This window comes from Myxine glutinosa, chromosome 1, assembly GCF_964187855.1.
Source record: "Myxine glutinosa chromosome 1, kmMyxGlut1.1, whole genome shotgun sequence".
Lineage (NCBI taxonomy): Eukaryota > Metazoa > Chordata > Myxini > Myxiniformes > Myxinidae > Myxine > Myxine glutinosa.
This window is the reverse complement of record NC_136261.1, coordinates 297,775,485-297,799,790: the sequence shown is the minus strand read 5'-3', so window position 1 is coordinate 297,799,790 and position 24,306 is coordinate 297,775,485. Positions and strand designations below refer to the sequence as shown.

Below are 24,306 nucleotides of genomic sequence, written 5' to 3'. Positions count from 1 at the left end.
GTGAGTTTAGGACCTTTCCCATACATCCTCCCATCTTCTTCCCCAAACAACAACAATAACAACAACTACAACAACAATTACAACAACAACAGAGGGGATGGCGGCGGAGCGGGGGAGGATGCGTCCTCACACCGGCTCGATTAGCTCCAGACCATGCGCTCCACGGGGTTACCCCGAAGGGGCTGGCTGTCAGCTCCTCGTCGGGGGCGGAGCCAGTAACCCCCCCCGCACGCACCCAATGAGAAGCAACGTGCCGATTCCACGAGGCGGAGCTAACGAGCCGAGGGCGTGTCACTCCCCGCCGGATATACGCAGCCGCTTGCCGGACGTGACGTCAGATGCGCCTCAGCTTGGAGAGAGAAGCCACCGCCACCCCCAGCGCGACGATACCTCCCCGCATCTTTGGACCGAACTGGACCGTACGTGATCCTGCCCTGAGCCCAGGTGCACCTGGAGCGATCGCTACCCGCTTTCGTTGCAATCAAACCCCCGTGTGAGTGAGCCTTGTCCCGTTTATTTGTCGTCTGTTGGGGTTAATATAAGCGTGTTTAAGTGCCCACCTTCCTATGTTTCCCTCTTGTCCCTGTAATCTAAACCTTCCGCATTATTGTAATAACAACCTTTGAGAACCGTATCCCTGGTGTCGTGTCGTATTAATTCCAGCCGTGTGTCTTCTTTTTCCTTCATTGGTCCAGCATAGCGCTATTAGTCAACGTTCGGGCACAATCGGGTAACTTGTGCAGACGTGGTCATACCATAAAACCGCTCGGTAAATAACATCCAAGCCACGTCTGTAACAATTGGTGTCGAGGAGTGGAATTCGAACCCGGGACTAAATTAGTTAGGCCCAAATTTTGGGAGGGAAAATCGATTCGGAGCGCGTTTCCCGCGCGAAATTATAACGGCGAAATTTCAATTTGTTTTACGAAAATAAAAAAATAAAAACCGAATTTTGAAAGTCGCGCTATGGCGGATCAAGACAGCTGGGGTCCGGTAAAGGAGAGTGAGGTAGGGTCGATCCAGGACCAAAATGAGGGACAGGAGGAGAGCGAAGCAGTGAGGGCGGCAGGTTCGCAAAATAGCGCCGTCACGCACGAAGAAGCGGGCGCGCAAAATGGCGCCTCGCTGGTCACCGTGCCCGCGACCGAAGTAGCGCCGCTGGGAAGATTGGAACTTTTTTTTATACAAATGACGGCCCTTATGGAAAAGAATAGTGAGCGATTGGAAAACCAAATGGGGGTAATGGGAAACCAAATGGGGGTAATGAGGGACGAAGCGAGGGGTACCAGTGAGAAGTTAGACAATAATTTTGAGGAGTTAGACAAGAAAATTGGGAAGTTAGACAATAATTTTGAGGAGTTAGACAACGGGATAAAAGAAGTAAAGAATGGGTTAACGGGGGTAGAAAACAGAATGGCCGCTCAAGAGAATCAGATAGAGGGAGTGAAAAATGGGTTAACGGGGGTAGAAAACAGAATGGCCGCTCAAGAGAATCAGATAGAGGGAGTGAAACATGGGTTAACGGGGGTAGAAAACAGAATGGCCGCGCAAGAGAATCAAATGGAAGGGATGCAAAAAGGGTTAGAGGGGTTAGAAAACAGTATGGAAGGCAAATTGAGGGACATGAGGGACCAAGCGGAAAGGGAAGTTAACCAAATGGGGCAGCAGATAGAGGGGGTCAGAATGGGGGTAGAAACCAAACTGGATGCTCACAGGGAGGAAATGGAGCAGATGAGGGTGGCATCTGGGCAGGAGATGCAAGTGATGGGAGAGGAGATCAGAGGAGGAGTGAGTGAGGAGGTCGGAGGAGTGCGCGAGGAGGTGAGGCACTGTAAGGAGCACATGGAGAAGGAGGTGAGAAAGGGGACTGTAAAGTTACAAGGGGGCATAGAGGACCTGACGCAGGAGGTGGAGCAGCTGACGGTGGGACAGACGGAGTTAGTGGAGCAGGTTCAAAGGAACCCTGCGGTATTAGGAGGTTTAAAGGCGACACAGAAAGAACTAAAAGACGACTTGATAGCGACAAAGAGGGAATGTCAGATGGTACGTGAGGGACTGACAACGAGGTTGGACGAGGTGATAGAGGTAATGGAGACGAAGGACCGGCAGGTGAGGACGCACATGGAAACGGTCAAGGTAGCCTTGGAGGACGAGCTTGAGGAGACGTACCGGGGAATAAAAGAGGTGAAGCACAAATTAGAAGAAGTGGAAGAAGGGATGAGTGAAATTAAGAAGCGACGGAGAGGGGATAAGAAAGAGATAAAAGAGGAGATAAAAGAATTGGTCCGAAGTCTGTGTTCGGATCGTGATGATGTGCTCATTAACCGGATGAGGGATTCGCAGGTGATGGAGGAGAAGCGAAGAGGAAGAAGACCTGGTGTAAGTGGTGACCAATATGGTCGTGCGTATGATGCGCCAGGGGATTTAATAAGCTTGGGGGTCGAGATAGACCCGGGTGTTCGTGAGAGGCCGTGGGTGAAGTGTGCGACAGGTCTGGTGTGCGAAAAAGGAGGTGTGCGAGAAAGTCCGACTCTGGGGTGTGTGAGGAAAAAGTGCGTGCCAAGGAGTGAGTGTGCTGGCGAGAGTGAGTCGGTCGTAGCGCGTGTGCGAGGGAGCACGTGGAAGCGCGGGGTGGTGAGTGTTACAGAGGGTGTGACGGGAGAGTGTGCGCAAGAGTGTGCGCGAGAAAGGTGCGTGACGGACAGGTGCATGAGGAAAGAGTGCGCTGTCAGAAGTAAGGAAGAGTGTCCACCTGTGGTGAGTGTTACAGAGGGTGTAACGGGAGAGTGTGCGCGAGAAAGGTGTGTGACGGACAGGTGCATGAGGAAAGAGTGCGCTGTCAGAAGTAAGGAAGAGTGTCCACCTGTGGTGAGTGTTACAGAGGGTGTAACGGGAGAGTGTGCGCGAGAAAGGTGTGTGACGGGCAGGTGCACGAGGAAAGAGTGCGCTGTCAAGAGTAAGGGTGAGTGCGCTGTCAGGAATGGAGGTGAAAGTAGTGAGAGTGACATGGAGCGTGAGTTAGTTGTGACAGGTGAGCGAGGATGTACACCTGGGATGGAAGGATGCACACCTGGAATGGTAGAGCGTGAGTGGGAATGCACGCTGGAGTTGGTGGTGAGGCACGTGGTTGGGTGTGCGAATGAGAGCACACCTGTGATTGTCACAGAGGAGGTGACCGAGGAGGGGGCGCGAAGAGGTGTATTGGTGAGGTGTGCTACCAACGAGTGTGTGCCAAAGTGTTCGGTGGTCAGGTGTGTGACCAAGGCTGTGAGTGGAATGGGTGTACCTGGGTGTGTAAGGAAAGGTACGAGGAGCATGGGCACGGCTGGGTGTGTGAGCAAGGAACGGACTGCGGGGTGTAAGCATGCAGGTGAAGCATCGACGTTAGACGGGTTAGAGGTTAGAGCGACTTTTAGCCGAAGCGGGCCCTCGGTGCGTGCCGGGCCTCGCTTTGAACGGCCGCGTCCAGGCTCCACTAGGTGGAGCGGGCAGCTGGATAGGAAGGGTCGTCATGGCGACCACTTTTTGGTGAGACGTGCCGGCAGGTCTAGATCGGGGCATTGGATGGCTCCACGCCGAGGTGGTGTGTGGGATCTCGGCACGGGTAAGCCCCCGTCCCTGCACCGAGTGCCGGACGCATCCAGCCGCAGGCACAAAACAACCAGCATTCATTGTTTGGCTTTACGAAGCCGGGCTTTGGACAGGGATTGGCGCACCGAGAGGTATTAGTGAGTAGACTGGGTGATGAGGTTAGTGTTTTGGCCCCGAAATTAGAAAAAGGCGAAATTTGATGATTGGCAAAGGATTGGCAGAGTGATGATTGGTAATGGTACAGTGATTGGCAGATGATGGGCAGTGATTGGCAAATTTTTAATTTGTTGAAATTTGATGTGCAAAATTGGTAGTGAGAGACCCCCGATGTGGTGGGATGGCAAATCCACCATCCCTCACAGGTGGGGCAAAGGAGCAATAGATTATGGGGTGTATGGCAGTGAAAACTAGCCCGGGTGGGTTAGGTTATATTGATAGGGCCCTAGAAGATGACAGTAGGTAACGTTAAGTTTAGTTAGTGACTGATACCTGTAGTGGGGACGCAGGTAGTTTAGTATGGATGATAATGACGAGGGAGCGCAATAGTTTAAAGGGACGACTGGGAAGCGCAAGTTTCAGAAGGGAGTAGTTAGCTGAGATGATGCCGTGTGTGTGAGGATGGAACAGGTGTGATTGCACAGGTGTGCAATTGGACAGGTGTGTGGAGCAGTGTATGAGTAGTGAGTGTTGTGGATCAGCGCGAATGCGCTTGGGGAGAGAAGGGTGCAGGTGGCACCAGGTGTGAGAGCACAGGTGTGCAGGTACAGGTGTGTGGAGTGAGTGGTACGGAGTGGTGTGCATGGTGCGAAGGTGTGGATGGGGGAAGAGTGGACCCCTTTCACGAGTACCCGGGGCGGGTAGTGTAAGTGTTAGGTAGAGGGTGCAGGTAAATTGTGGTTGGATATTGGCATTTGTGGTGCGGTTGCAGAATGGTGTTGTGAATGGGTGCATTAGTGTTGTGGAAATGGCTGGGCGTGTAGCCTGTTAGTGTGTGTAGTTGGTTGGGCACTCCACCACTGTGAGGATGTCGGCCAGGTGAGGCCGCAGGTGGGCTCTGGGAGCCGGTAGTTGTGAGTGGGTGCCTGAGGATCCCGGGTGTGGATCGGGCAGCCCAGTGCCAGAGAGGGCACGGAGTGGGGAGAGAGCCAGAGGGCCTTCCCCTGGTAGTTAGGTTAGGGTAAGGAGCAGGTAAGCTCGGAGGCAACTGCAGTGGTGGAGGTGTGCAGGTGGGTAGACCCACTGGGAGAGGTACACGTCGCAGCCCAGAAATTGTACGAGGGCACCGGGAGATGAATCGGGGGAGTGAGACCCCAAATTGAAGAGCACCACAGTTTGGCCAATGGGAATTGGTTTTTAGAACCCATAGTGTAAGAGGGCCAATGGTTTGGCCGGAGAAAGACCCCGGGTAGTGTAAAGTTGTTAAAGTCATTTAGGCGATAGTTAGGATTGATGAACCTGTCGCACCATACGCAGCCACTTACCTGTGGTGATGATGATGACTCCACACCTGTGTTTTCTTTGTTTTGTTGCGGGAGATGAATCGCTGTGTGGATTTGTGAGACGCATCACGACGTGGATGAGACATTGGGGTGATTCCATCTCTCCCTCCCTAGGAGGGACTGATGATGAATTGGTAATGGCAAATTATGATGTTGAGTTGGAGATGGCAAATTTTGATGAGAGTTGAAAATGGCAAATTTGATTGGTTAGGAGGGAGAGAAGACGAATTTGGTTTATGGGAGGAACGGGGAAGACAGTAGGGATGTTTGTTGATTTGTAAAGTAGATGTTTATGAGTAGTGTTGTGTTGTGTGGATACAGTAAGGGGTAAGGGAGGGGCCATGTAGGTTACCTGGTGGGGGGGGGGCGTACGATAGGAACGTACCTGTCTCACCTGGTTCCCATGTGCCCCCAGTGTGCATTACCTTACATTGCGTGCACTTTTGCGCCCTTACCACCTTACTCACTTGTCTGCTTCTTTTGTCTCCCACCTCCGAGGATCTGGCTTTGGGGTAGAGAGAGAGGAGAGAGAGGTGCTGGCTGCGCAGTTGTGGGCCTGCACTTTCGCTGTTCGCTGCCTGGATCGGTACACCATATGGACCGCAATGTTTGTGGCCACCCACAATGGACCGCAGTTCGTTTGCGGCCAAGCACCACCCGGGGATGGACCTATGGATCAACGTGGCACCTATGCCATACAGGTGAACCACTAATAGTTAACACCACCAAGTGCACCACAAGAAGAGCAAGAGACACCTGCAGGGTTAGGGGTTGTCGCATTTATTTTTAATCATTGAACAATGGTGACTGCACCGATTGGTGGTGGGGTGGTGCTTTTGATGCTGGAAAAGGGTGCTCTGCACGTTATTAAAGGCCGTCGGCCACAGAGCACTCGTGGGTTGGTGTATCGATGTTGGCAAGCGCGCTCTCTCTATGCATAACATCTGCATGTGTTCCTCCAAAAACAGGTCCTGGATCGTAGTGTAAATAGCAGCGTAGTCTTGTAAATAATGCTCCCTACCGGCTGTATGTTTAGTTTGAGAATTCTTTCCGGATTCGGTTATCCTGTGGGTGTGTTTCTGTGAGGAGAAGGGTGCAACGTCGCAGGGGGACATATTTACTCATTTGTGAATATCTGTAAAACTGTCGCACTCAGGGTAGAGTTAATAGTAGAGGGAACTACATTGCGTGCCACACTAAAGTAGGTAAAAATTTATCGGGTCGGGACGCCCCGAGGGTAGAGAAGGGTGCAATGTTGCGAATATGGAATTTGGCCTCCATATCCGCTTGTAAATATTCCCCTATTTTCTCCAATACTCCCCAACTTTCCCCAGTCCCCCATTCCCTAGTCCCATTGCATGTAAATAACAATCAGTAGAGCCGACCTTCCCCTTATTCCCCCATTAAATGTCGTGCCCAGGTCCACCGCACCACACGTAGACAACTTTCGGACATCTTCCTAGTTATTCTTAATCTATGTCAGTTAAGGCCTCGTTTCCATTAATTATGACTCTTCGTTGCACCAGAATGTGATTATATGGCATCAGTAGTGAGTTTAGGACCTTTCCCATACCTCCTCCCATCTTCTTCCCCAAACAACAACAATAACAACAACTACAACAACAATTACAACAACAACAGAGGGGATGGCGGCGGAGCGGGGGAGGATGCGTCCTCACACCGGCTCGATTAGCTCCAGACCATGCGCTCCACGGGGTTACCCCGAAGGGGCTGGCTGTCAGCTCCTCGTCGGGGGCGGAGCCAGTAACCCCCCCCGCACGCACCCAATGAGAAGCAACGTGCCGATTCCACGAGGCGGAGCTAACGAGCCGAGGGCGTGTCACTCCCCGCCGGATATACGCAGCCGCTTGCCGGACGTGACGTCAGATGCGCCTCAGCTTGGAGAGAGAAGCCACCGCCACCCCCAGCGCGACGATACCTCCCCGCATCTTTGGACCGAACTGGACCGTACGTGATCCTGCCCTGAGCCCAGGTGCACCTGGAGCGATCGCTACCCGCTTTCGTTGCAATCAAACCCCCGTGTGAGTGAGCCTTGTCCCGTTTATTTGTCGTCTGTTGGGGTTAATATAAGCGTGTTTAAGTGCCCACCTTCCTATGTTTCCCTCTTGTCCCTGTAATCTAAACCTTCCGCATTATTGTAATAACAACCTTTGAGAACCGTATCCCTGGTGTCGTGTCGTATTAATTCCAGCCGTGTGTCTTCTTTTTCCTTCATTGGTCCAGCATAGCGCTATTAGTCAACGTTCGGGCACAATCGGGTAACTTGTGCAGACGTGGTCATACCATAAAACCGCTCGGGAAATAACATCCAAGCCACGTCTGTAACAATATCCTCAAACTTCTCGAGAAGGTTTAGTCACTTTCAACAGAAAAGCTACTCATCTTCTCAACATCAGCTCTACACCCTCATCCTTTCCCCTCTTCCTCCTCCCTATCCTCCCTCTGTTCTTGACCTCCCTTTGAGCAGAGACATGGGAAAGTAAGTGCTTTTATTTTGATGAAATCCCTTAGGTATTGCTGCACCATTGAGTCACACTGTTTTCTTTGGAAAATATTTTAACAGCGTCTGAGCAGAAGGAATGGGAACGATTGGAATCACATTAATTATTTGCATTGAAATGTAGAACACGGTGCCGGTATCGCACCTTGGGTAGAGCACCTTTGCTTTCCTTTAATTAATGCGCTCAACCTTCTTGCAGTCAGAATAATAATCCTTGAAGATGTTTTTTTTAACCTTTGCACTTTCATCCTGAGTATGTTTGCTCACTGCATGGTTACCATGGTTGTTTGTCGTGGTGAGGCCTTCCCTGTCCTTATCATCCACCACAGTGCTTCCTCAATGCCTAACGTACTCCATGGCCATGCTTCACCCAACACGTAGCTGTTCCTGGCACTCCGGTGTTGTTGTTTTTTCTTATTTTCTGTGCACTTTTCTTTCTGTAAAGGAAATGGTTGGTAAAAAAATAAGAATGAAGTGAAACCTATATCCGGTGACTCATTGTGATAACTGTGTGCATTATTATGAGAATGACATTTACACTGCTTTCATGGGGGTGTTTTTCAGGCCTACATTTAAAAATGATTTTTTGATTATGACCAATTCTAGCCACTTGACTTGTCAGCTTGTCCTTGTGTGTTTGATTCTTACTTTGTGAATAAAACATTAATTTTGGTCCATATATTTGTTACGGAAATTCTTGGCTCCCCCAACACGACGACTTCCATACCATGTATGCTCTGGTCTGAACCTTGCCCCTTCCTTCCTTACATACATGTAAAGTACACAATGGAACTTTGTCTTCACTCTTTAATACTGTAGATTGTAGATAATGCTCTTTTAAACAGTATTTTAGATGATTTTAATGGAATAATTGTGAAAATAATTTTTTTAATCCGTATTTATTTATTACTTGTACCGCTGAAGGTGGACGGAGATTATGGTTTCACTTCTTTGTCTGTCTGTCTGCCTACTTGTCTGTTTTGGCTCGAGCATGATATCTCAAAAAGTTATGGACTTAGACGAGATTTGGTGGACAGGTTGTGTGTGTAACGAGGACAAATTGATTTGATTTTGGTGAAGATCTGGATACAGATCCGGAAATTGGAATTTTTAAAGTGGTGGTTGTTCGTATGCAGCCTGTGGCTGCTTGACTGCATCAGTGCATCATTCTCTGGAGGCGCGTCTGTGCCACTGATGCAACGCCCCCTATTACCAGTAAGCTGGTAGTCATTTTGCCAACCTCAGAAGGGTGACAGGTTGAGTCAACCCACCTGATGTTATTTAAACGGCACGACAGGGGCTTGAACTCAGGATCCTAAGATCTCCAGCCAGCCACCTTAACCTCCACTAGCTAATATTTGCAGATGGAATCCAACTAGGCATCCATCTGAGGAGAAGCACACTCATTAATGCATTGCTGTGCCTGTGAAGCACCAGCATGACAATTTATTGAGTCAAGAATAACACCCAGACTAGACGGCTCAAAGTCAAGTGTTCTATCTTTGTATCATCCTGATGGTGAGTGGTAGTCTTGCTTTGCAACCCAAATTTGCCGTACTTTGCATACTTAATAAATATATGGCATCTTTAGTTCAACATGAATCTGTGAACTTATGGTCTTATAGATATATCGAGTCGAATGGATTAAATACCTTTAATGAAATTCTCTTATGCTGATGATTTGTCTTGCGTATACCGTATGTCTCACCCCGACGGATCTGTTTCCACATGCTCCTCACATTTATGAGGTCGTAAACATGTTTTTTTTCACTTTATCTTCCATTATTCTCTCTTTTCTTTCATGATTCTTTCTCTCAACAGCTTCTGCATGTGAAGAGCAACAAGTTCCTGACTGTTAACAAACGTTTACCCGCACTGCTTGAGAAGAATGCCATGCGGGTGGTTCTGGATCCCGCTGGGAATGAGGGATCCTGGTTTTACGTGCAACCCTTCTATAAACTTCGTTCTCCCGGAGATAGCGTGAGTTTTTGTAATCTCGTTACATTGAGTGTTGTTGACTTTTTGCTGTTAAATGTTGCAAAGGAGGGTTCTCATTGATCGTAATGGAGTTGTATTAATTTGTGTAAGTATTTTAAGCTGGCTGTTCCATTGGATACACTTTCCGCTGACGAGATCCTTTTGTACTGTGTACTGTGTACACTGTACAGTATATTCCTTAGATAGGTACCCATTTTATTTATTGAATACAAGAAGTACACACAGCTTTCCATTTCAAATATGTATGGAACTGTTAGAATAATGTTCAAAGTTTTGTTTCGTACTCAACATGTCCACTTTCTCTTTCAATTAATGTTCGTTTTCTTTTTTCTTTCTGAATTAGCTGTTCCTGAATTCCTTGATTCAACATTCCTTATCCTGTACCTGAGTCCCTATGATTTTTCGTCGAGCTTCATAATGGACAGAGTTTATGCCATGCACTCAGTCCTTGGATGAACTACGAGATCACATCACTAATGCTGTTCAGGGCGTATCCCATGCCATCTGCAAAAGTTATGGACAATTTTGTTCAATGTCTCCAGATGTGCATTGAGTACTAAACAAAACTTCAAATATGACGAACTGTCCCATATTCAACTGGAAAGTTATGTATATTTGTTTTATTAAATAAATATAAAATGGGTACCTATTTAAGGAATACCTTGTATTTCAGAGAAGGATGATACTTGGGCAAAATTACACATTCTTCCCTTAAATTCCCACGTGGTTTAATTTACCTTTAATTTGAACTTGCTGTAAATCCATACATTCACCTTAGTTCATGATGTTTGGATCCCAGGTTGCGAAATCTCATATGCTACGTTGATTTCTCTATTGTCAACTACTGTTCCACATAATTTGGGTGCAAGCATACTCTCATTCTCATACATTTTCCCCATTAGGTTGAGGTCGGCAACTCAAAGACCAAACCTATGCTTTGACCAAATCCTTAATGAAACAACTGGCCAGGCCTGATGCTTGACTGAAATTGGCAGAAATTTAAAATTTGGTCAGGGCACTGACAATAACTGGTCTACTCTTTGTCAAAATACACAGTTGGATCTTTATGACCGACCAACTAATTCCAGCAGATGGGTCCCCAGTTTAATGGTTATCTGGGGGATTGCGCAATTTTATGAATCAACAGCTGCAAAGTCATTATACGACTTGTGTTGTTGGGCTGAAACTGAAACGTTTTGCTGAAAATGTAATCCAAACTAGACGGCTCAAAGTTAAGTGTGTTACCTCTGCACCATCCAATCGAACTTGGGTGGAAGTATACCGACGTCTTTTTTTTTTTACGGCGTAGCCCGGAGAGCAATGCCGTCTGGAACAGTGTTTGTCCGTCTGGGGTGCATGTATGTATGTTTGTGTGTATGTATGTCCCTCACAAACGTCCACCAATCAGAGCTGAGGATCTGGTCACATGGCAGGGGTACATCAGATCCTCCACTCAGCAGATCCAAGCTCTGCTACGCCGTTATTAGATATCGGTCTTGTCTTGTTTTCTAATGTCCTTGTTCTTTACTGCTCCACTTCAATGGATGGTAATAAATTCTGCAAAACGAAGGGGATTGCTGTTAATCTCATGCAGACGGTTATACCCAGCTTCACCACACCAGGAGCTGAATAAATGGGCCAATATACAGTACCTTGCATTGTTCCTGTTGTCCCAGTGAAACGGCCACATTAACACATTTTCAGCATAAATGTCAAAGAAGTGTGTAAGCAATGGTAAATTCCTCATGGACTTAGTTTGGTATGAAAACCTTGGAAGGGATATTTCATTCTCAAAAGTATTGTGGTTTCAATATTCATCTGGAAAGCTGGATGTAGATGGCTTAAATGTTTTGTGCAGGTCGTGGTTGGAGATAAGGTCGTGCTAAACCCTGTGAATGCTGGACAACCCCTCCATGCCAGCAACTATGAGCTGGTGGACAACCTTGGATGCAGAGAGGTTAGTCTCTAGAAAACACATTTTTAACTCAACCTTTATGGATATTCAAGGAATTGTTTGTTATTGATACAGGTTCATATTTTTGGACGTTCCAGCTTGGCATTCTAATAAATGTGAGAATTGAAATCCTTGAAGTACGAAGTGAGGTAAATGTTTGTACATCTTTGTTCAGATGATCATGTTACTTAGATATTTGATGACTACATTTCAGGTCAATTCGGTCAACTGCAGCACGAGCTGGAAGATTACTCTTTTCATGAAGTGGAGGGAGAACAAGGAGGATATTTTGAAAGGGGTAAAAGCATGCTTACACAACAGCATTACGACACAGGACTATGATTGCATTTGTGATCCGTATGCAGTGCTTGCAAATTTCCTCATGTCAAAAAATGACTGTCAGCTTTATAGCTGCATATAGCTCAAATTAATTAACACAACACAAAAGCCTTAAAAAAACACGTCCTGGCAAGGGTCTGCAATCTCTGATTGCTCTTTCTTGCTATACTGCTTTAAAAAAAAAACCCACCGTTTAGAGGCCATTTTTCCCCGCAAGGCGGGGGTTGGCCTTTTTCGGGCACCGTGGTTGTTGTTGTTTTTTGGTCCCCTTTTTGAAGCAATGTTTTACGGCCGGATGCCCTTCCTGACGCCAACTCTTTTTGTCGCCTTTTTACGACAAACAGGGAATTACCAGTGAACTGGTACTCAATTAGCCGACCTCGGAAGGATGACAGGCTGAGTCAACCCCCCTGGCGTTAATTCATCGATCGACCGGGATTCAAACCCAGGATCCTAGGATCCTAAGCTGGCACCCTAGCCGCTAGCCCAACACCACCGGCCTGTGAACCTGTGAACACCTGTGAACACAACACCTGTGAACCGGCTATACTGCTTGTAATTGACATTTTCGATGTGGGCTCCGTCTCTGTTCAAACAAGCTTTGATCCTGACTGAAATTCTCCACAACTCGTCTGCAAGTGGCTGGAGTAGTAGCCTGACGGTAGTCCTCCACTTCTTGCTTCAGGACAGCTAGGGTTCAAGGTTTGTTGGCGTAAACTTGACTTTTGGCAGCACCCTAAAAAAATCCAATTGATTCAAATCCAGGCTGTGGGGTACCCACTCATGCACTGTGCCCAGGCTGATGATACAATTTCCGAACAGCTGGTGGAGCAAGTCGATGGTTTCTCCTGCAGTGTGTGGTGGGACACCATCCTGCATGAACCATGCAGGTCTGAATTGGTTTTGAGACGGTGATTGAGCAAGATCAGCATGGAATCGGTGTAAGACCTCACGGTACCGATCACCATTGATTGTCACCATCTTACCATTGGCGTCCACAAACCAATATGGTCCCACCATATCCCATCTGGCATTCAATGCACAGAAGCAAGTGGAGTTGGGGGGCCCTGGAGAGATATCTCGGACACCTCAGGAGGCCGAGTACCCCAGAAAATGTTGTTGTGATTGTTGATATCCCCATTCAAGGGGGAAATGTGCTTCATATAACCACAAGGAGTTGATCCAATTTAGGTACATTTCCATTCGGTCACTGAACCAATCACATTGTTACTCGTCTTGCCATGTCATTCAGAATTAGTTTATGCCTTACAGACATGATGTTGGGGTGGGTAGAGCTTGAGTTCAGAAGTGAGAATGCGCCACACAGATGAGACTGAGATCATGCCACACAGATGAGACTGAGATCGTGCCACACAGATGAGACTGAGATCGCCAGTTCTCGGGAATGCCGACGGTGGGATTTCGTAGGACTTTCGATAGCAGAATCTCTCACAAGATCCATGTTCCCTTGGTCCTTGGTAACACTTAGTTGGCAGCCACTGTTGCCTTTATTTTGATTTTTCATGCTTCCATGTGCTTGGAAGTGCTCCACAAACCGCTGAATGCTCCCATTGGAAGGTCATTTACAGGTGTGAACATTGCAATACTGAGTATCGTCGGCACACCTGCACGTTGGATTTTGTCTCAAACCATAAAGTCATGATTTTCATTTTTTGTTCCACTCTGAACACCATTGTTGACGCAGGGTCCAACTGACTACTTGTTAGAAGTGGCATACCACCACCATAACCTGCAAGAGAGAAGGGTATAGCATTAGGAATGACAGAATATCAGTCTGCTTAAATAGTCCACTTTTTTTGAAACACCCTGTATATATGTATATATGTATGTATGCATATATATATATATACACGACATGACCAAAAGTATGTGGACACCCGAACATCGAACATCTCATTCCAAAACCATGGCCATTAATATGGAGTTAGTCCCCCACTTTGCTGCTATAACAGCCTTCACTCTTCTGGGAAGGCATTCCAATAGATGTTGAAACATTGCTGCGGGGAGTTGCTTCCATTCAGCCATAAGAGCATTAGTGAGGTCGGGCACTGATGTTGGGCGATTAGGCCTGGCTCGTAGTCGGCGTTCCAATTCATCCCAAAGGTGTCCGATGGGGTGGAGGTCAGGGCTCTTTGCAGGCCAGTCAAGTTCTTCCACACTGATCTCGACAAACTATTTGTGTATGGACCTTGATTTATGCACGGGGGCATTGTCATGATGAAAGAGGAAAGGGCCTTCCCCAAACTGTTACCACAAAGTTGGAAGCACACAATCATCTAGAATGTCATTGTATGCTGTGGCGTTAAGATTTCCCTTCACTGGAATTAAGGGGCCTAGCCTGAACCATGAAAAACAGCCCCAGACCATTATTCCTCCTCCATCAAACTTTACAGTTGGCACTATGCATTCGGGCAGGTAGCGTTCTCCTGGCATCCACCAAATCCAGATTCGTCCGTCGGACTGCCAGATGGTGAAGCATGATCGATCACTCCAGAGAACAAGTTTCCACTGCTCCAGAGTCAAATGGCGGCAAGCTTTACACCACTCCAGCCGACGCTTGGCATTGTGCATGGTTATCTTAGGCTTGTGTGCGGCTGCTCGGCCACGGAAACCCATTTCATGAAGCTCCCAACGAACAGTTGTGCTGACGTTGCTTCCAGAGGCAGTTTGGAACTCGGTAGTGAGTGTTGCAACCGAGGACAGACGATTTTTACGCGCTACGTGCTTCAGCACTCGTCAGTCCCGTTCTGTGAGCCTGTGTGGCCGACCACTTCGCGGCTGAGCTGTTGTTGCTCCTAGATGTTTCCACTTCACAATAACAGCACTTACAGTTGACTGGGATAGCCCTGGCAGGCAGAAATTTGACGAACTGACTTGTTAGAAAGGTGGCATCCAATGACGGAGCCACCTTGAAAGTCACTGAGCTCTTTAGTATGGCCCATTCTACTGCCAATGTTTGTCTATGGAGATTGCATGGCGGTGTGCTTGATTAATATGTACCTGTCAGCAATGGGTGTGGCTGAAACAGCCAAATCCACTAATTAGAAGGGGTGCCCACATACTTTTGGTCATGTAGTGTTTTTTTTTTGTTTGTTTGTTTTTGAATACAAAATAGAGGCTCGTGTAAGAGCTAACATTAATCACAAAAAACAAACGGACACATAAAAAAAACATCCAATGAAGGGAGTCCATCCAATGAAACACTTCTAACACGTGACAATATATATATACATATATATATATATATATATACTGTATATATATATATATATATATATATATATATTGTTGCGGATATGGAATTTACATCCATCCATATCCGCTTGTAAATATTCCCCTATTTCCTCAATACTTCCCAACTATCCCCAATCCCCCATTCCCTAGTCCCATTTTCTGTAAACAACACTCTGTAGACCCGACCTCCCCCTATTTCCCCCATTAAATGTCGTGCCCAGGTTCACCGCATCTCATGTAAGACAACTATAGGACATCTTGCTAGTTATTCTTAGTCTATGTCAGTTAAGGACTCGTTTCCATTAATTCTGACCCTTCGTTGCACCAGAATGTAATTGTATGGCACCGTTAGGAAGTTTAGGACCTCCCAATACCTCCCCGCAGCTCTTCCTCACGGTTCAGCAACAACAACAACAACAACAGCAACGGCGGCGGCGTGCACAGGGAGTGCGCGTCCTCACTCCGGCTTGGTTGGTAGGGGGTGTTGGGAGGGCATGAGGCCTTCCCAACGAGCCGCCATCGAACATGTGCTCGACGGGATTACCAAATAGGGGCTCCCTGTCAGCTCCTCGTCAAGGGCGGAGCCCGGTAACCCCCGCACCCAATGGAAGCGGCGGACCGGCCCCAGGGGGGCGGAGCCAACCAGCCGAGGGCGTGTCACTCCCCGGCTGAGCATGCGCAGGAAGAGGGAGGTGACGTCAGATGCGCGCTGAGCTTGGAGCAAGCAAGACGTACCCTCCGAGCGCTGTGAGGCCTCCCCGCATCTTCTGGACTGGACCGTGCTTTATCCTGTCCCCGAGCCAAGGTGCACCTTGTGCTATCGACTACCTGTCCCTTCCTGCCATCAATCCCTGTGTAAGTCAGCCTTGTTCCGTTTGTCTGTGGTCTGTCTGGGTTAAGATAAGATTGTATTTAAGTGCCCATCTCTTCTGTGTCTTTTACCTCACTCTGCCGTGTAATCTACCCCCTTTTCTCCACCACTGTAATTATACCCTCCTCCGGAGGTCTTGAGAACTGTACCCCTTGCGTCGTTTCATCTATCCCAGTCGTTGTGTCCTTTCCATCATTGATTTAGCATAGTGCGATTTGGTCAACGTCTGGGTGGAATCGGGGTCTAGTCGGGGAATAACTGTTCGGTCGCGGTCATACCAACCGCTCGGTCAAAATAACATCTAAACCGCGTCCGTAACAATATATATATATATATATATATATATATATATATATATATATATATATATATATATACATACAGACTTGGCATCTAATATGGAATTTTTTTTTTCCTTGACTTGGGTTTACTTTCTAAACTCAGTATATCAATCTGGTGAGTTTCTTTTACACTTTGGTGATTTATTTGTTGAAAGAACCATGTCACAGATTGTCTGTCGCAGCAAGAAGTCAACAACAGGATTATATCACAGGTGGCGTGGCAAAATGTACGGACAGGTACATTTGATGATTGGCTTCACAGTCGGGTATACAAGAGTTGTTGCGTTCTGTATTAGTTGAAAACAACTGCTGCACGTCTCCAAAAGTTATTGCCGCTTCCTCTGGAGATGGTCCGTCAACTCGACAATGCTGTTTGTCATGGAGTGGTGGCTTTACGAAATTACGGCATGAAACAGCGTGCTATTGCTCGGCAGTATGGCATCACTCAAGGTCAGGTGTCAAAGATCCTGAAACGAAATGCTCAGAGGGGTGTCCCTACTCCAATACCGAGGCCAGGACGTCCCCACAGAACCACAAGGAGGGATGATCGCCAGCTGCACCGGTTAGTCCGCAATGGCCGTACCAAGTCAGCTAATCGGCTTAGGGCTGAGTGGCAGCAACTGACAAATGTGCCTGTACCCAGAAGGCTAGTCAACCAATGACTGGTTCAAGCAGGCTATCGTGCCAGGCGTCCACTGAGAAAGCCACTCCTTTCCACGCCAACGCCGATTGCAGTGGGCCAGAGAGCACCGTCAATGGCAACCAGGAGACTGGAATCACGTGATCTTCAGTGACGAGTCTATATTTCTGGTCTATCGTCAAGATGGCCGCGTCCGAGTGTGCAGACAAGTGCATGAAGCCTACAACAAAGATTGTATAGTGCCAAGAGTCCAAGCTGGAGGTGGTGGGGTGACAGTTTGGGCTGCTTTTCATGCAGGGGGCAAAACTGACCTGGTTGTTCTGAATGGAAACCTGAACCAGTTCAAGCACAGGGCCATTCTGGAAGAAACATTGCTTCCATTTGCTCGTGCAGCCTTTCGAGGAAACTTTGTCTTCCAAGATGACAATGCACGGCCTCATCGTGCTCGCATGATCCAACACTTTCTTGCTGACCGTGGTGTAGAGCATATGGAGTGGCCTGCCATGTCCCCGGATATGAATCCGATAGAGAACTTGTGGGCAGAATTAACGGGTCAACTCGACAACTTTGACCAGCAGCCTACCTCTGTGCGTGAATTGCAGCAGGCTATTGTCACTGCATGGCAAGCGATTCCTGTCCAAACCTTGGCAAATCTCGTGAACAGCATGCCTCAACGTGTACGTGCTCTCCTGAATGCTCGTGGGGGTTACACGAAGTACTGAACTGTAATTTTACTGTCCGTAATCCCAGTCGTAATTTAACTTTTGTTTTTGTTAAAAGAAAATTTGGCTAATGTGCAAAATAAAGAGAGACTTCTGGAAAACGTACAGAAGTTTAACACAGTACTGTCCACGCATTGAGTTCGATATCAGTTTACATCACTTTCAAGGATCAATTTATTTGCTTTGAAATGTCAAATGTGGTTTTTGTTTCTTTTAGAGGTCACATTAACAAAATCTAGAATAATTTCAACATAATTCCAATGAACTTTCGGTTCTAAGACATCTTGAAAAGTAAGTTCACCCCAACAAAAAAAAATATTCCATATTAAATGCCAAGTCTGTATATATAATATATATTAATATATATATATATATATATATATATATATATATATATATATAGAGTCACGTGAAAAAGTAAGTACACCCCATGGAAAGTTTTGACTTTTTAAACATATTTCAACATACAGCTATTTGATCTTCATTTCAACAATATTGATAGATAAAGGTGATATCATATAACAAATATCATGAAACATTTACATTTTGTAGTCCATTGTATAATTTAAATAAACATAAATGCAAATTCTGCATGTGGAAAAAGTAAGTACACCCTGACATTTATCACTACTTCAAATACCTAAAATTCGAATCAGGTGCACCAGCTCAGGTGCAAATGATTAGAACATCATTAGAGAGGATCTTGGAGGAACCTGTCTTATTTAAACCTCAGACATTTAGTTTGGTTTGCTCTTTGTTGTTGAAGTCTGCGGCATCACCATGCCTCGATCAAAAGAGCTCTCTGAGGCCTTCAGAAAGAAGGTTATAGATGCCTACGAGTATGGGAAGGGATTTTAAAAGATCTGCAAACAATTTGAAATCAATCATTCGACTGTCCGGAAGATCATCTACAAGTGGAGAAGATTCCAAACAACTGCCAACTTGTTCAGGCCAGGCCGCCCCAGCAAGTTCAGCCCTGAGAGCAGACCGCAATATGCTGAAAGAAGTCTCAAAGAACCCCAGAATGTCATCACGGGACCTACAGGTAGCTCTTGCCACTGTTGATGTCAAAGTGCACGAGTCTACCATTAGAAAGAGGCTGCACAAATTTGATCTACATGGGAGTTTTTTTTTGTATTTTTTTGTATACAAGATCGAGGCTCGTGAAAGAGCTCACATTAATCACACAAAAAGTCAAACCGACACACAAAACACAAAAAATAAGGGGAGCGGCAGACAAGATGGGGAGAGAGGGGGAAGGACACAAACACAACATTTGAGAGCAGGGACAACGGGAGAAATGTGAGAGGGCGAGGGCTTTGGGGGAAGTGGGAGAGGTATAAAACATATGAACACTGCAAGGACTTCCAGGAAAGAAGTTGGAATTTCCAAAAAGTGGATCTGGGGTGAAATTAGCGGGGGTAGAAAAGATCAAGGTTTTGGATGGGGGAAGATAAGAGATGGTGGTGAACAGCTGTTTTAAAGACCTGGAGGGAGGAGTGGGATTGAAGAGAGTGAGGGAGTTTGTTCCTGTCTAGAAAGGACATCAGGGCAAGACTAAAGTTTGCCAATGAACACCTTGGCAAAGACCAGCACTTCTGGAACAATGTGCTATGGACAGATGAGTCAAAGGTAGAGCTATTTGGCCACAGTACCAGAAGACATGTTTGGCGAAAACCAAAGACAGCATTTGACCACAAGAACCTGATACCAACTGTGAAGCATGGTGGTGGAAATATTATGGTTTGGGGCAGCTTTGCTGCATCAGGGCCTGGGCAGCTCACCATCATAGAATCCACGATGAATTATTCATTGTACCAGAGGGTGCTTGAGGATAATGTGAGGCCATCTGTCAGAAAGTTGAAGCTCAACCGAAGGTGGACCTTGCAACATGACAATGACCCAAAATATACCACTAAATCCACCAAGGAATGGCTGAAAAGAAAGAAATGGAGGGTTCTGAAATGGCCAAGTCAAAGCCCGGATCTGAATCCCATCGAGATGTGGGGGGATTTGAAACCAGCTGTGCATGCAAGAAACCCCTCAAACATTGCACAGCTAAAATAATTCTGCATGGAGTGGGCAAAAATTTCTCCCAGTCGATGTCAGAGACTGATAGACAGTTATAAGAAATGCCTACTTGAGGTTGTTTCTGCCAAAGGGGGCAATACCACCTATTAGAGCCAAGGGTGTACTTACTTTTTCCACATGCGAAATTTGCATTTATGTTTATTTAAATTATACAATGGACTACAAAATGTAAATGTTTCATGATATTTGTTATATTATATCACCTTTATCTATCAATATTGTTGAAATGAAGATCAAATAGCTGTATGTTGAAATATGTTGAAAAAGTCAAAACTTTACATGGGGTGTACCTTTTTCACGTGACTCTATATATATATATATATATATATATATATATATATATATATATATATATATACAGTGGTACCTCGGCTTACGAGTTTAATCCGTTCCGTGACGGAGCTCGTAAGCCAAATCGCTCGTAAGTCAAAGCAAATTTTCCCATTCAAATGCATTGAAATGCTATTAATCCGTTCCAGCCTCAAAAAAAAAACACCAATTTTTTTTGTTAGGTGCTTTTAAATAACAAAAATGTACTTTATAAATAACAAATAATGTATAAACAAGCACGACCTCGTATATACTGTACATAATACAAGAGAATGTAAAGAAATAAACTGGTTTTATTAAGCAGAGGAGAAGAGCATGCCAGGTGAGGTGTGCGTGTTGTCGACTTGGCGAGGCAGTACGATCGTACTCCTTCTACGATATGTACGATTTTGAAGCAGAAGGAGTCCATAAAGGCTATAACGCCAGCCAAGGGCGTTACGATTATTTCAAAGCTCCGGACCTCTATCCATGAAGATATGGAGAAGTTGTTGTTTGTGTGGTTGAAGGAGAAGCAGCTCGCAGGAGATACCGTGACCGAGAGCATCATGTGTTTGAAAAGATTGAAACTCGGATATCGAGCACGGACCACGAGGTGTTTTTTCTTTTTTCTTAATCTCGGTTTCAGTGAACTTTTGCTCTGTGCTCACGTGTACTGTACCTGTACCTGTAATGGTACGTCAGAGGATGGCACCTGTTGTCATCATATTAAGTGCAAGATGTTCTGCATCGTAAGTTGGTACACCGTGGTCTTTCGGCGGTGTTTAAGCCGGCCGTCTTGGCTTCTGTCACCATTGGCATTGAGTCTTTCGATGTAGGTAGGTCGTTGTGTGCCGGTGCCTTGGCCGAATTCCTTCATTGCTGCATTGTTAGCTCATCTGGTTTTTTATACATCTTTGGTTATCGGACCAGCGAATGACGTCATCTCCTCCAAAGTATGGCTTATTCTCACTTGTCTTGGACGATCTTCTACTTCTAGCCTTCCACCGTGCATTTGGTGTCCACTGTACTTACTGTACAGTGCCTGGTAAAATTGATGTAATGGGTTTTTGACCGTCAACGCCATGAACCGTCATGAACCGTCAACCGCCATGAACCGCCATGAACCGTCAACGCCATGAACCGCTAACACTCAAAAGCCCATTTATCGCGCCTTATAAAGCAAAACGCAAACCGAAAGCCATGCCTCTCAAGCGAGGCGTGCTTCCGTGGTCACGTGATCCACAGGTGTAGCTCATTATACCCGCACGCGCGACACGCTTTGGCGGTCACGTGACCAGCCACTCTGGAGGCGGGGATCCCCGCCGATGACGTCACCGGCTGGAGCAAGGAGATTCCTCGCTCATGTATTTCGACGATTGCGTGTTTTATATCCAAGCAGAGATGCTTTCACGGCAAGATAACCGCGTGACCGGAACCGGAAGCCACAACCGGAAAATTCAAAAAAATAAATTTTTTGAGCTCGTACATCGGATCTCGGCTCGTATCCCAAAGCAACAAACCGCCCGAGCGACGGCTCGTATCCCGAAAAACTCGTACGTTGGGGCACTCGTAAGCCGAGGTACCACTGTATATATATATATATATATATACATTTACATATACATATACATATACACCGCTGCGCTGGTGACGGGCTACAATCCATAACACGTAGCATTCCCCAAGCGTCCAGGCATGATGCTCTTTTTTGTCCGGGCATGATACCTCATACTATAATAATTTGTCTGCAAATTTCAATTTCGCTCATGTTTTCTGCCCATAGAAAAAGGATAACTGCTCGTTGTTCCTCATATGTACAACTTTCCAGCAGAGCCGCATTATTGTTATGGAATTCAGAGTTGCCAATTTGCAACCACAGATTATCACTCGATTAGTATGAAATTCAGTGGTGCCAATGAACTTTGTTGGATGGACATGAGTATGTATATTGTTACGTTTGTGGGGGATAGATGATGAAATACCATAGTGGAGATAGGATTGTATAGTTATTGCATGGACCGTGTATGAGTAGGAGACATCTCGATGTATTTAAGTTGGGAAAACTGTGAGCTTAAGATCGTTTACGTGTCACCACACGGGAGGTGGTGTCGTGTTAACCTGGTTGGGTCTAAGGCTAGTTTCTCCCAGTATGTGATTGCCCCGTGTGACATTTTCCTATGTTATTCAACAACAACTACAACAACAACCTTCCATTAACCAACCATAACCGACATCATGCCAACAGAAGCCGAACGCTCTCGATAGACAATTAACAGTTTCCAATATTTGTTAATTAAAAAATATGAAAAGTAAATTTTCTTTTCTTTAAAAAGTTCTTTTGAAAATTTCTTTTAAAATTCTAAAAAATTCTTTAAAATAAATCTTTAAAATTTTCTTTAAAAAAATAGAAAAAAGTATTTTTCCTTACCGAGCAAGGAAAAAGGCCACGCCCTGAAGTTTGTCATTGGTCGAGCCCGACCATGGGGTGATGCAGTGGAACTTGGCGATTGGTCGGGGTGACGTCACAGGGAAGGTTCGAGCAGGAGAAGAAGAAGAATCTTTCTCTCTCTCTCTCTCTCTCTCTCTCTCTCTCTTGGTCTTTGCCTCTCGGGTGGCTCGGCTGCTTGTCGCCCGTGTGCACTTGTGAAGAGAGCTTTCGGAGCCGTTGTGCAACTTTTGAATAACCGAAGGAGGAGGTGTTGCTGGTCGGTGGTGATCTTCGGGGGAGCTGGGGGCCGTGTTGTGTTGGCTGCCCCGGGATTGAGCGGGAGACGTTTGGCTGCCTGCTGCACTGCTCGTTGTGCTCGCGTGATTGACCGGCGCTATTTTTGGGCGCTTCGACGCGCGGTCCTCCTGTCGACCAACCCCACCAAAGTGCTCGTCGAGCTGAGTGCCGGCTGACTAGAAAGAACATTCATTTTATTTTCTCCTTCCTTTTGTCTGTATTTGTGTCTGAATGGAGACGTTTAAAAAATAGTATTTATTTTACCTCAACCTTTATTTTGCCATGCTTTATTTCATTAAATTCATTATTGTGGCATTTTATTTGTTGTATTGTTTTTTTTGTTTTTTTGTTTTTTTGTATACTGAATCGAGGCTCGTGAAAGAGCTAACATTTATTTCACAAACAAATCAACCAGACAAACAAAATATACAAAAAGAGGGAGCGGAAGACAAGATTGGGAGAGAAGGGGAAGCACACAACCACAACATTTGAGAGCAGGGAGAAGTGTGGGAGGGAGAGGGCTTGGGGGGAGGAGGCGTGGGAAGGGGGGTGGGGGGGGGGGGGGCGTTGTTGATTTTCTTGGTCGTGTTTGCATGTTTTGTGGGTTCTAAAAATAAACCCTTGTGTTTCGTTCAGGTAAGCACCTTGCTGCCTTCCGTCCCGAACTTCCATCCCGGAGTTCGCCTTGGAATTAATGACTGTCTGGCTATTCGGCCACGGACTTAGTAATATCATCCATCACGTGTGTTTTGCTGAAATGAAAAGTGGTGTAATTTATTGATTGTGTACCCTCATATATTGCTATCTTACCAACATAAATTATATTGATATGAAGATAAAAATAGTACAATGAAATCAAGCATACATGTTGACTGTTGAGTAAGATGTTAAATAAATTGAGCAAGATATATTGTTTCAGTAAATAACAATGAATTCTTCTTTTTCTTTTAATAATCATTCCTCATGTTGTGTTGCTGCATTCCAGGGAGATGTTGTTCGACTCTTTCATGCAGAGCAGGAGAAGTTTCTCACATGTGATGAGCATCGCGGCCACCGATATGTTTTCCTGCGTACAACTGGCCGTCAATCGGCCTCCTCGGCTACTAGTTCTAAGGCTCTTTGGGAGGTTGAGGTGCATATCTTGTGTAGCTCTGCACTTTATATTCTTTGCTATCCTTTCTTTTTCTTTTATTCCACATCCTTCCCTTCTTTTACTCCCTTCTTATTCTGAAGTAAACATTAACCTTATTGGAAACTCCCCCTTCCTATGCACAAAATATGTAATACAGTAAGCTCTCCTACAACGTCCTAATGTGTCCCCAAAACGTGCGAATTTGTTGGAAAATGAATTTTCAGACATTGTTGGAAATGAATTTTCCCAGTTAAATGAATGTAAATAACATTTAATGTATCCCAAGTCGAAATTTGTTTGCACTAAAAACACCTTTAA

At 45.9% G+C, this 24,306-nt stretch overlaps 1 protein-coding gene across 1 annotated transcript in view; it reads left to right on the top strand.

Annotated features, from left to right (window-relative positions):
- The window catches only part of LOC137439429 (inositol 1,4,5-trisphosphate-gated calcium channel ITPR1), a 371,962-nt gene that overhangs the window by 91,965 nt on the left and 255,691 nt on the right, over positions 1 to 24,306 (top strand). The window contains exons 5-8 of the mRNA XM_078767929.1: positions 9,433 to 9,591; positions 11,468 to 11,566; positions 11,778 to 11,861; positions 23,842 to 23,988. Coding sequence (XP_078624055.1) covers positions 9,433 to 9,591; positions 11,468 to 11,566; positions 11,778 to 11,861; positions 23,842 to 23,988 — 489 coding nt within the window. The remainder of the gene's footprint in view (positions 1 to 9,432; positions 9,592 to 11,467; positions 11,567 to 11,777; positions 11,862 to 23,841; positions 23,989 to 24,306) is intronic.